General features: G+C 36.1%; 1 protein-coding gene across 1 annotated transcript; it reads right to left on the bottom strand.

Moving 5' to 3' along the window:
• Positions 1 to 2,466: 2,466 nt before the first annotated feature.
• LOC102664541 (puromycin-sensitive aminopeptidase) lies at positions 2,467 to 13,741 on the bottom strand. The gene is given in 15 exon segments (XM_026127050.1): positions 2,467 to 2,845; positions 3,007 to 3,569; positions 10,107 to 10,210; positions 10,557 to 10,724; positions 10,805 to 10,821; positions 10,823 to 10,965; positions 11,063 to 11,242; positions 11,288 to 11,428; positions 12,100 to 12,165; positions 12,168 to 12,213; positions 12,215 to 12,262; positions 12,346 to 12,422; positions 12,493 to 12,606; positions 13,378 to 13,410; positions 13,676 to 13,741. Coding segments are annotated over 15 exon segments (2,145 nt in total).
• Between the last annotated feature and the right edge of the window lie 348 nt (positions 13,742 to 14,089).

The raw sequence follows: 14,089 nt of genomic DNA, 5'->3' as shown, positions 1-14,089 counted from the left end.
TTTTGCGGCATTTCAAAGATAGCCTCTAGATGTTGAATATGGGATGACAGGGAGCTGCTATAGACTAGAATGTCATCGAAAAATACTGTGACGAATCTACGTAAAAAAGGTTGCAGGAGGTGGTTCATGGCGGATTGAAAAGTTGATGGGGCATTGCTAAGCCCGAAGGGCATCACTAGATATTCAAAGTGGCTATTATGCGTCCGAAAAGTGGTTTTCTCCACGTCTGCCTCATGCATCAGAATTTGGTGGAAGCCCTGCTGGAGATCTAGCTTGGAGAACCAGGTGGCCTGTCCTAGTTCATCTAATAGCTCATCAATCGTTGGTATAGGAAAATGATCACGAATGGTGACTGCATTGAGTGCCCTGTAGTCGACACATAGTCTCCATGTGCCATCTTTCTTCTTCACCAGGAGTACCGGCGATGAGTATGGACTGGAGCAGGGTCGTATGAGGCCAGCTGAGAGAAGATCAGAAACTTGTCTCTCGATTTCATTCTTTTGAAAGTGTGGGTACCTGTAAGGTCTGACGTTTATTGGGGCCGTGGAAGGTGGTAGTGTAATACGGTGGACCACTTGGCGTGGTGGAAGTAGTCGTGAAAGGGTCTGGAACAGGTGATGGTATGAGAGAAGAAGATGCTGGATGGAAGGGAATGGGTGTTGGGCCGGGGTGGGTTCGGTTCAGGTTATGGGTTGGACACTTAGCTGGTAAAATGCTGAGGTGGAACCCGTTTGAATGAACCGTTTTAATTGGGCCGGGGAGACTGGTTCGAGCCCACTTGTTGCATCCGCGGTTAACGAAACCTCCTAACCTTGATGAGTGAAGTTCATGATACAAGCTGCATAATCCGTAGTTATTGGGCCTAGCTTCTTCAACCAGTCAATTCCCAGGACAGCATCAACTCCATTGATTTGCAGAAGGTGGAACGAGACGAGAAATGGATGGCCCTGGATGGTGACTTGTGTCTCGGGGCAGACCTGGTTGCAGTCCAAGGTGGAGCCATTACCAACTAACACCTGTAAGGGATGAGTTGCTTGTACTGGATGTTTCAGGAACTGAGCGATGTGCGGTTGAAGGAAGTTATGTGTGCTTCCGCTATCAATCAAAATGGCTAGTTGCGCATTCTTAACGGTGCCATATATTCTGAAGGTTTCCGTTGACGGTGAACCTGATAGCGCATGAAGGCTTATATGTGAGCAGTTTGAATCAGCGGATGGCTCGGTGTTGTTGTCAATGGAGGTAGGTTATGTTTCCTCGAGCTCGGGTGTGCTTACGTCAGTGTCAGGTGATTGTTCATCAGCGATGAGGAGCATGACTCATCCTTTACAATGATGATTAGCGTTCCACTTCTCATCGCAATGGTAACATAGCCCTTTTTCTCGTCGGAAAGCTATCTCAACTGGAGTTCATTGCACATATGACGGTTTAGCTTTCGTAGTAGGGTTGGGAGTGTGAGGTGGAGGAGGTTTAGGTTGGTAAAAGTTGCGTGGGGTTGAAGCAGCTCTATCTCGAAGCTTCTCTTCCTGAAGCTTAGCAAGAGCAGTAGCTTGCAAGAGCGAGATTGGTTGAAGTGTCATTACCTCGCGATGAAAGTCTGGACACAACCCATAAATGAAACAACTTAAAAGAAATGGAGGAGGAAGACCTACCACACGATTTGCAAGGCGTTTGAATTCTGTTAGGTAGTCGTTTACGGTTCCTTTCTGCGTTAATTTGAAAAAGGCTCCCTTTGGATCATCATAAAATGTTGGGGCGAAGCGCGACTCAAGAGCTTGGAGAAACCCTTCCTAGGAAGTGATGAAGCCATTGCTGAACATCCACTGATACTAGCTCGGTGCTACGCCGTCGAGGTACAGAGAAGCGACCGTGATTCGCTCTTCCTCCGACGTGTTCTGGTATTGAAAAAGCTGAGTGATCTTGAAAATCCAGCCTAGGGGATCACGACCATCAAAGCGTGGAATGTCTAGCTTAACAGAGTTTCGTTGATGATTTTGGTGATTCGCGATGTTGGCAGCGTTTCGACCGGAGTCGTGAAGGCGAAGATGATCTAGGATTGAATCGACCTTGCCGGAAAGGTCCGTGTATCCGTCTGTGAGTGAGGCTTGGCTATTGGTGAGACGAGTAATTGCCTCTTCAAGACGGTCGGTGGTGGTTTTTCTGGTTCCGTGGTCGGCCATGGTGATGGCGACGGCGGCAGGTCAGACCAGTTGTTAGGGTCCTGGACGTGGGAAGGGGATGGGGAGAGAGAGATAAGAACGCAGTGACACTCACACCCTTATTCGAGGAAGGGGAAACTCCTTTATTAGTGACTAAAGTGTACTTACATGCATGTTATTACCATATTTCAGTATTTATAGCCATGCTACGTAACTGCATAACAGATTCTGTTAGGCCTAACGAATTCGAGCACGTGTTGAAATGAATGACTCGTGCGTGCCCTAACGGTCCTGGTTGCACTCGAGGCCTTCATGGTGGTCCATGCACGTTATCAACGTGATAGTCTTTCAAGTGTATTGGTGCTGACTTGACTCGAGCTGGTCTGAGTCTGGTGGGTGTGGGCCGTACCTGGGCTGAGTTACTAACAACCATCGTCTCCGACAGCATTATCGCCCCCTGGCTGAACGAGAACCCGTACACGTGGAAAAACGGCACCGTGAAGAGCACCACCGCTGGCTCCTTCCTCTTCTCCCGAACGGTGTCATATCCCGCGACTATTGCAGTCAAGTTACGGTGCGTGAGCATCACGCCCTTTATCATCCCCGTGGTTCCCGAGGAGTATAGAATCGCTGCCACGTCGGACTGAGTCACTGGCGTGTTTGAAACGTGTTCATTCTCGGAATAAGGCCTAGAGTAAAAATTGGAAGAGAAATTATTTTTCTTTTAAAGAGACGAGTGATAGGTAAGATCAGGTCTTTTTAACTTAAAAAATTATTATATCCAGTCTTAATTGTAATTGAAAGCAATAACAAATGTTGCTAATCTAAAGTTAAGTTTGAGTTGTTTTACCCTTTGGTTAATCCTGTTTTACTCTGAATCTGAGATTTCGTGAGTGAGTCGAACTCGGGCGAGTCGAGGAGCACGGTTTTTACTTGAAACTGTCGTGTTTTTTCAACGACTGAGGTTACTGTGAAAACAATTGTGGGGTTGCTGATGTTGAAGAAGTGTGTGAGCTCAAAGCGCGTGGAGAGAGGGTTCGTGGGGGAGACGACCACGCCGAGAGAAAGAAGCGCGAAGTAGAGGATCGAAACTTGGAGGATGTTTGGGTAGAGAACAAGCGCAGTGTCACCTTTGGTGAGTTTGAGGATTGTGGTGAGGTTTGAGGCTAGGGTTTTGGCGCGGTGGAGGAGCTCGCCGCAAGAGAGACGGTGGCTGGTGGCAGAGTCGATAATGGTAGTGGAGGAGTCCGGGAATAGCGAGTTGCAGCGGAGGGAGAGGGCGAAGGAGGCGACGGAGACGGCAGCGTTGGGAAGAGGGAGGCGGAGCGGGGGCTTGAGGCTGTGGAAGGTTCTGGAATCGCGGTAGAAACCGCTTCTTGGATCTGTAACGACGGGTGAGCATGTACTTGTTCTCTACTCCATGTGAAAGAAGAAAAAAACTTACACTCTCGTGTTCTGCCAACAATGCTACTAAAAATAGAAAAATATGGGAAGGATGAAGTACATATTTATGCCACTAGTCAAAATAAATAAAATATGAGAGTCATAAAATTTTGTATTTTTAATAAAATTTAACTAAGAATAAAAGATTTGTTTAAAAGAAAACGTTATATAGTCTATTTTTAATTATTTTTTTTTAAAAATATAGGTTTACTTTTTAAGTTAAAAATATGTTGAATTTTAGAGAAAAAAATACTAAATCCACGAAATTTTTTTATTGTTTAAAGACAAAGAAAAATTCAGTGTAAAAATATAGAAACAATAATTACGTCTAACAAAAATACAATGACTAAAACAAAATTTTCCCTACTTTTTATGATTGCTGTGGAGGTTGGACACACTTTTGTAGGTTTGTTCAAACAGATTTGTCTACCAAAAAATTGTTCTCTTAATTTATTTATTTTTTTACTGCTTTAACATACATATTTACCTTACCTTTTTTCTTTATTTATCTATCTCATTCAAACTTATTATGTATCTTCATTATTTCGTGCACGCTCACATTTACAAAACAATTATGAGTTATATCCATTCCTACTTCTTGCCGAATGAATATACATTCCATTTGTTTGTTAAAAAAAAATATATTCCATTTGGACTACAGATATATTTTATTGGAATCAAGTTTGCTGAAAGTTGAAAATAATTATTATAACAAAACGTCTCTTTTTAAGTATATATCAAACATATCTCTATGTCACACACAAAAAAAATTCTAAAATATCTATATATTTAAATATTTAAACTTAAAATTATTGATTACAAAATGAAATATATGAGGTGAAGTGTAATAAAAATTAATATAAAATATTGGATTCAACATAATTTATTTTTCACGCGATTTTTTTAAAACTAAAATCTATACAAACACACTTTTAACTACTATTGTTGGCTTTCTAGAACATCTTTTCTAGTAAGACATTTTAGAAGATCTGGCTAGCACAGAAATTTAATATTATATTATATTACCCATGCATCCCGCGAGACGTATATTATAGTTTTTCGTCCCACTAGTCATATCTATAATTAGGCATGACAAACAAATCATTGGACTTGGGTATAATCAATGGCGGACTTACATTGTCTCCATGGGGTGGATCTAAGTTGTCTCTAGGGGTGCACTTGCACTCCCTCATTTTTAAAATTTATTAAATTTATAAATAAAATTTTATATTTTTGTATTTTATTTTATCTATATTTATATAATTGAACTCATTGATTTTATTTTTTATAATTTGTCCCCACTGACTTAAGGTCTTGGATTCGTCACTAGGTATAGTCCAGATCCCGTTTTTGATTTTGATGGGGAATACTTAAGTTGACTGAGTATAGATTCAAGTTTAGGGATTATCCGATTTTTTAATCGAGATCGGGGTCGGGGACGAGAATATCACTATCCATCCCATATCATTCTCGTATCCTCCCAAATGATGAAATTATTAAAATTTTATTAATTATTAGTTAATTTTTTTTATAATTTTTACATAATTTAAAATTCTTTTCTCGATGATTTTTATAGAAAAATAAGCTACAAATACAAGTAGTTAAAAATAAATGTGTAACAATCAATTTTTTTTAAATCAGATTTTTAATATAATTTTTTTTATAAAAAACTTTTTTACAAATCTGAACCGAGGACGGGGATACTTGATACCCGACAGATACGAAAATGGATACCAAATTTTAACTTGTTGGGTATCGAGAACGGTATGAGTATATGTTGAGAAATTGGAGTCGAGGACTGGGGAGACAATACTCTTCCCGGCTCCGCTTTATTGCCATGTCTATATATAATAGCTTCTCTTTTACAAATGTAACACCCTGATATATATCTATATATATTATTAGTAATTATGTTTGATGTTTGATTATATTCGTTGTGTTATTTTTATTCGTAATTATTTTCAAGGAGGTTAATTTAGTTAATAGAAGGGTGTGGGTAGATAAGGATCTAGCTTCTCAAAGAAGCCTCTTGAGAAAGCTTCTCAAAGAAGTCACGAGGAAGTTTCTTGAGGAAGCCTCTTAATAAAGCTTCTTGAGGAAGCTACATGAGCTGTCTCGGTAAAAATGCTTCCCAGCCTTTGTTAATCGTTGGCTCTTCTCGAAATTTGGTCTGCAGCTTCACAAGACACTTGTCCATGATCTAACCGTTGGGATCTTCGAGAAGATGTCTGGAGTGTGCGCAACATTTCTGTGTCCGAGACCATTTCTCACTTGAACATTTTCAGCCTTTGCTTTCGTGTAGCTTAGAAAAAACACTATTTCTTCTTCTTTCTTTCTTCCAAAGCCATTTCTAACGTCCCAAGCACTTTCTCCGTCACCCACAGCCACCATTAGCCACCACAAACCGTCGTTGTTCTCCGTTGCAACTCCACACTGAGAGGAACCCTTCGACTGAAGCAGAATCTTCCAACTTGGCTCGCGATTTCGGTAGAGAACGAAACCCTAGTCTGACCTTTTGTTTTCCTTGGAGGTAACTATGGTTCTACGCTTGTTTCTTGTTAGTTTCAGCTTGTCTTTGCATCTTTTCTGACTTTGGAACCACCATTGCATGTTTTACGTTTCCTCTAAAAAACCCTAGAGAAAGAGACTTTGTAAACGTTATCTTTTCATGAAATGCATGTTATTTTTGTAACCTACACTAAACCCCGGTCACATTGGCGTGGTCAGAATTTCCAAATGATATCCCTTTGTAAAACCCAAAATGCTCTCAACTCTTTCATGAAGTAACATGGGTGTTTGACCCAGAGCATTGTTGTTAGCTTTGTTTTCTAAGATCCATATTAAGTCTCCTTCGTTTTGGTATGGTAGAGGATTGCATGGAACCGACGAGCGGAAAAGAAAAAGATATCTTCAAGTGACGCGACGAGGAACCTGCGAGGTAGTTCACGATAGGTGAGGGGAGTTTATTATAAAATTTACCGTTTTAACACCATAGTTAGGGTCAGGGAACCTAGCTATGAGGATATCTGCTTATCCCTGTTGCATGCTGATTTTTTTTTCTTTCAAGAAAATTATGTTTTTAACTAATGGGATGCGATAAAATTGCTATTGATATGCATGTTGGTTTTTTCAGGAGAAATTATGTTTTGACGAATGGGATGCGATATATATATATATGTATTGTGATGAATGATATTGTTGTGTTTGTTTGATTTGTGTTGTTTGAAGACCTGTGAGTATGAATCTTAGACATGAAAGAAATATATATATATATATATATATTATATGCAAAATGTGATTTGTTGTTAATGTCACTATTGAGGATTTTAATTGATATGTGATGAGGATGATAATTATGATGATATTGATTTGAGATGACGCTTTTAATAAAGACCATGTCAATATGAATTTTTGTTACTATTGATGAATATGTGAAAACAAAATGAGGTTGTTGTTGTTGTTGATAACGTCATTGAGACGAGATGATATTTATGTTGAGAATGACATGGAAATTGAATGTTGATTGATGTTGGAAATGCATTGACATGAGCATGTTGTGTATGTTCGTGGGGGGCACTGTGCACTGACCTTCCAGGGTCTTTGGCACTAGCTTTTGACCACGTTCATATGTTGGATTATGTATGTTCATGGGGGGCACTGTGCAATGACCTTCCAGGGTCTTTGGCACTAGCTTTTGGCCACGTTTATACGTCATATAGAGTGTATGTCATGGGGGGTAGAGTGCACTGACCTTGTCGGATGACCCAGACGTGGGTAACTAGCGTGGTTAGAGAATCTAAGCATTTATGAGGGGATGCTTAGGCGCTTTAATTGGTTCATGGTCTTTGGCACTTACTTTTGGCCGTGATCATAGCTCATACGATACAGGAAATAGAGTAACTGTGGCCAAGTGTACTTTGTACTAGGGGGCTGTCACCTGGTAGGGAACACCTTTGGGCTCCTAGACTGATCACCTATGGAAGGGGGACTGTTACGTGCACAGCCGGGTGGTCTCGACACTCAGCACAGTTCCCTAAGTGAGAGTGTCGTGTGAACATGCTTAGGCTATTTCCTGAGGTTTGGTTGTTGTTGGTACGTACCACATTGCATCTGAGTGTTGAGTCAGGTGCATGCATCATTCTGTGCAGTCTTGATTGGGTCCATGGATGAATGATGAGTAATTGTTGGATGTGGATGATGAATATTTGTTGGATATGAGTGTTGAATAATGAATGTTGTGTATGCTCATCATGTTTGCCTATGTTCCTTGCTAATTGTGGTTATTTGGAATTGGTATTGGTTCTTTTTATAATGAACTCACCCTTGCAATTTTGTATCGTGTGGTTGATACCTGTGATGATCACGAACATTGTTCATGGGAGCAGAATGACAGCAGCAGGGTGCAAGAAGTGAAATTCTGGTGAAGAGCCGCCGAGCCCACGTGATGATGTTGACATTATTTTGGGAGAGAGTTGTGTTTTGTAATCAACTCCTCCGTAGTTGGTTTTCAAGTTCTATTTTGTTGGGTTAAAGATGTAAAACTTGGATTTTAATTATACTTATGAACAAATTTAATTTTCGTTATGTATATGACGTGTACCGAGTTACTGTTCTATATAATTATGTATATTCACTTAAGTAATGACGTGTTATTGGATGAATGTATGTCGAGACAAAATCACTTCTATTTTTCTAAGCAAAAAATTTAAGGGAGTTCTTTTTATAAAAATTAAAATTAGCGCATATTAGAGTGTGGATATCGCAGTGACGAGGCAGGTCGTTACAACAAACGTATATAAATTAAAATATAAAAATTAAATCCTTAAAATATAACTAACATTTAAAACAATGTAAATATAAATATAAGGTGAAATTATATATAGAAGAATATAAATTATATCTAGATACTAGATTCAGTGAGATATATAGCAGATGAACATATTTGTTTTATTTTAAAAAATTAAAATATAAATATATGTTGAAATTATAGATATAAAAAAATTTAAAAGTAAAATACACAAAAAATCCTTGAAATAGTTATATATATATATATATATATAAGTGTTAATGTAATATTTTTCAAATAATTATGAAAAACAAATTGGTGGGAAATTATGGAGGTTTGTGCAACAAAAAAGAAAGATAATGATCAATTATGTTTGGTAAGATTTTTGAGAAATTTATAAGTTTATCATATCAAAATAAGCTTATTTGGTAATAACTTAATTATTTTGATAAAGTAGCTTATGAAAAATAAACTAACTTATAAGTTAATTTTTTTTCTAAATTGTATCTTTATTATTTTATTTAAAATTATATATTACCCCTTTATTGAATTTAAAATCCTCTTATCTTTTTCGTTGTTTGAATAAGTCTAAAAAATACTCGTATTTGATTTTCTTTGTTATTATGCAACTTCAAATTCTATTTTTTTTAGAACCAATGTCACACTTAATAGATTATGCTACCATGACAATTATATAATGTCATGTTGATATGGTGACTCATGTGGCATGTATGATTTTCTTCATTGGATTTCATAGCTGTAAATTTTTTTAGTTGTTGTTTTTATTTTTTATGATGTAACTAATAAGTTATCCGTGTGTGCAAGGATCACATTCATTGTCATATGCATTTTAAAAAAGGATTTATGTGTATAATTATATTTCTAAAAAAATAAATAATAAATTATATTTAAATTTTGTCCTAGTAATTTTTATTCATTTGGGTTTTGGTCCCTATACTCCCATTCCACAAGGTATAGGTCCATACAGTTTCCTATTATTAAAGTTTTGCTCCCTCTGAAAACCAATATAATATTAGAACTAAGTTGATGTATATGAATTTGGAGAGATAATCAACACCCTGGAGATTACAAAACAGAGCTCATCCTATATAATGGTAGTATATTGTCTTCTCAGTGAACTTAGTTATATCTTTTATCAAATAACTAACTGATCTAAGATATTTTTTTTTGTTTTCCACTTAGGAGTTGATCCAAAAGTATATGATGCTCACAAGATATAAAACATTGACATGTTAAATGGATAAGTATGCAAATGATAATTGTTGTGTATAGGTATATTTTAGGAGTAAATCATATAAAAATTGTTAATTTTCTTCTTTTATTTCTTCCTTTTTATGTGAATAATTGAAATTTTAATACCATTTAGTTTGTGAATTTATAGTGTTTAGTGAATTGGTACATGATGGAATGTTCACGGTTAATCCAGATTCCCTACAAAGAAAAATATCTATTTTCTATTTTAGTTCTCCAAATTTAATTTTATCTGGCCCCAAACTTTAGATTGGAGCTCTGGTGTCGTATTAGTTGCAGTATATCTAGATTGTATTGATAAACACAAGACCAAAATGAAACACAACTAATTTTTCAAGAGGAATCTAATAATTTAATCAAATACATCATGAATACCTTTTCATCAGCTTTGATTTAAATAAATTGAAATTAAGTTACAGCCAAGCAACTGAACCAATTTAACATAGCACTAAATTGCGCAGATCAAATGTTGGGTTGCTCAATAGTTTCCACACATTCTCAACATTACGAGGAATGTCAGATATATCTTGAAGAGAAAACCATTTGTTCCCCACTTGAGAAGGAAATGAAAGTATAAAGTCATGTGTAGGAAGAACTTCTAAAATTAAACTAAACAAATGAATACATATAGATGAGACAAACATGAGAAATTTAATAGCCATCAGCCAGACCAAAACAAAAAAGATTAAGCAAGGCTAGAGTAGGTATTAGAAGGAAACATGCTGGAAATTGTTAATGGAAATTGTTATCAAATGGCATCGTCAATTAAATCCAGCCTCACCATCAACATATGATGTAAAGTTTATCACACATGATACATCGACAAAGAATGGATATGGAGACATGCCCAACATCAAAAGAATAATTCCAAAAACAAAGTCATAGAGATGGAAATTTACCAATAAATCATGTTGTCATCTTGCCATAAAAATCAACAAGAACATCATCACAGGTTATACCAGGATTATGGGCTATGGCAGCCAAAGCAGCAAACTACTTAGTCATATTTGTAGCAGTTTTATACTCATGATTAGTGAATTCTTGTTCCTAAAGGCATCCAATATAAGCTATAAAATTCTTATAAAAAAACATGAGCTTGCTACCACCATGCATAATGAATCTTAGTATGCAACAAAGATGTATATACCAAGAGCACCATTCTTCACGCCTGACCAAGCTTGACTGATTAAAGACATATTCTTCTGAGCTCCTATTATTTTCCACCTACAAAAAAGGTGAACATTGAGGAGCTGCCATGTCCATTATTTCTCCCTCGCTATTCAGAGTTATTGCCTTTGCCACAAATTCCTAGATGATAAAAAAACATAAATTACAATAAATGAAATCATATGATAAAACTCATCATCAACAAAATGAATAATCTTGAGGAAAAATTGAAGCATACTTTGTCTAGACTTGGGTCACATAGAATATGTTTGAACCCTTCAACAAAATTGGAATTTAAAATCAATCTCTTGTTATGTTGCAAATCATCCATTAAGTTAAGCATCAATTTTTGTGCCAAAACTTGTCCAGCCTCCAAACCAAGTCATTTAAACAAGGCAGTGAATAAATTCACATTAAACTATCAAATCAAGAAGAATAAATAGCAACTTTGAAGAAGATAAACCGGTTGAATTCACTCGGCTAGTAAGAAAAATAGGTTGCTATTAGTGAGATCAGATTCTAGACGAACAAAAGCATTGTATCCTCTTAACAAAGAAGGAACATGCCTTTCAAATATATTAATTAATACAAACTCTTCCTCTTTCTCTTTCTACAACAGATACAAATAAAATTATCAGTTAGTTGTGGATATGAAAAGGCCAAACCAACATCTTACTTTATTTCAACAAATTTATGTTATGCAATCTTAGGTAGATGGATGAAATATTTACATGTTTTCAAATTTCAGACACCCTTTTTCTTCAAATCAATTATTTGACATGGATGCTCATACTTTGTAATATGAGACATACTTTTATTTTGATAACAAAGAGAAGGGACCTTCTAACATGATTTTAAAATTTCAGACCCCCTTTTTCTTCGACTTAATCGTTTGGCAGGGATGCTCATACTTAGTTATGAGACAAACCATACTTTCATTTTGTAGTATATATGTTATCATTATAACAATATGTTTATAATTTAACTACATACAGTGATGGACCCACAAAACATAAGCAGTGGGAATTAGGAATAATGCATATGATTATAACTTTCCAAACCCTAAAGAAGTACACGATTTAAATTATCAAAGAATTCAAGTCAAATGATACTTCATTTCCCTTGAAGAAGAAGAACAAGAAGAAGGGTGGAAATTACAATCATACATTACCCACCTACTACATAATATATGTCTGTCTGAAGGTATAATTAACTTAAAGAGATCAAATAAAAATACGAGATAGAAATGCATATCAAAGAGAAGTTGTAAACAACCTTGGTCACTCTAAGGACTACAGTGTAGATTGATTGATCATTACTTGAAACAGATTGCAGAGTCTCATAGAATCATAAACAGTTGAAAGAGGAATGTCCTTGCCAGTGGAATCAAGTGGGTTCCTTACCTAATTGCCTTGGAGTTGGTGGTATCTCTTGACTACAAAAAATCCCCCATCAAACATATTAAAGACAACGAAAAAAATTTCAAAAAGAAGAAATGAAAGTTGACAATTGTAACCCTAAAATTTAAAGAAAAAAGTATGCGCTTCTGCATTATAAGACATGTTTACTTTGACAACAGGAGTCCCAGCTTGAGAATACTTGCATAGTAGTTGATAAGTTAATACAAAATGAGTAGAAAAATGTAGGAAATTAGAAGGCAAAAAATACAAACCATAGCAAGAAATTTGCAAAATCTGCATCATTGGCATCTCACATGGCAGCAAAAAAATCTTCACATGTCACAACTTGGCCATCATGTCTCTTAAAATAAAGATCCATGCCCTGAAATTCAAGGAGTTTGTCAGAATTGAATCCTAAATTAATCAGAAATGAAAAAAGTAGGCTTAAGTCTAAAGCATAAATTTATTAAATTGAACCAATGAAACATAATGATAGAGTTTATGCATAAAAAGCATGAAACAAACCAACAATATTGTTCTATTTTCCTAAAATCAGAAGTCATGAGTTCAATACTATAAGTAAAATGTTAAGTCAAATATAGGTAAAACAATATTCTCCCGCACCGGAAACTTCCTTGCTAACTTAGAGTGGAAGCAACCCATTATGGTGGAAATGCAGGTAAGGCAACAAAGCACAATACTGGTGCTTAAACTTACCTAAAATATATATCATCAAAACCATCTTAATCTTTCCAATTCCAACCAAATTGAAACGACACAATATAAAAATAATAAATAAACAAACCAACCCTCCAATAATGCATGATAGGTTAACTAAAAAAAACAAAAAGTTGTCTTAGAAAAACTAAAAGAAAGATGAGGAAAAAATTAAAATAATGTTTATAGTCCAAAGGATTCCAAGAGAGATGAAAGATCATTATGCAAAATATACAGTAGATTATATCTTCTAGTAAGTGATACCAAACACCTACAATTAACAAATTCAAAAAAACCAAATAAATATGACGTGGAATTATCCTGCAGAAAAAAACAGAAAAAAGAAAGGTGAAGAAGAAGAAACTTACATTCATAGACACAAGCCTTCTGAACATCTCTCATGGCAGCTTGTTCAACAATGTTTCTCACCAGAAACCTCTTTATAGCCTTGTCTTGTTATTATTATTTTCTTTTTTTTACAAATCGAAAAAAACTTTAATTGAATTGCCGTAGAAAAAAATTGAACATTTAAGAAACTGAAATAAGAACGAACCTTAGGACAACATTTGCCGCAGTTGGAGCATCGAATGAAAAGCTCTTTCACACATTTGGATACCCTTTTTTGAGAAAATAATCGCTTTGTTGTCAATTTTTTTTTTTATGGAAGTTGGCAAAAAATAGATTATTTTTCCAAATAAGTGGTGCGAAACACCTACAATTAGGAGAGAACTAACTTGAGAGTGAGTAACCTGAGAGAAGGAGAGAAGCTTCAAGATAATCGTTGGTATTGTTGTCGCCATAAGAGTTGCCAGAGCTGGATCTACGGCGGGAGGAATCACAGGAAATGAGGAAGGATTTATGGTGGCGGGACCAGAGCGGTGAGAGGTGGAGCGACGAGAAGTCAATAAAATGTAGACGCAAAAATTAACTAAGCTTAGAAGGAAATGTAAAAATAATATTTGGTTATGATTTTTTGTTATGTGCAGAAGTTGTCTAGCTCGACGATGTGACCTCATAGGTCTGGATGTGCAGAGCTAGGTATAATAATGAATGGTCTTTCAAATTGAAACTTAAAAAACTTGGGAAATGGGTAGAAAAAAACACAAGTAGAGTTGGAGCCCGGGTTGGATAAGAGAAGGATTATTTTA

Source organism: Glycine max, chromosome 19 (assembly GCF_000004515.6).
Source record: "Glycine max cultivar Williams 82 chromosome 19, Glycine_max_v4.0, whole genome shotgun sequence".
NCBI classification, from domain to species: domain Eukaryota; kingdom Viridiplantae; phylum Streptophyta; class Magnoliopsida; order Fabales; family Fabaceae; genus Glycine; species Glycine max.
This window is presented reverse-complemented; position numbering and strand designations above follow the sequence as displayed.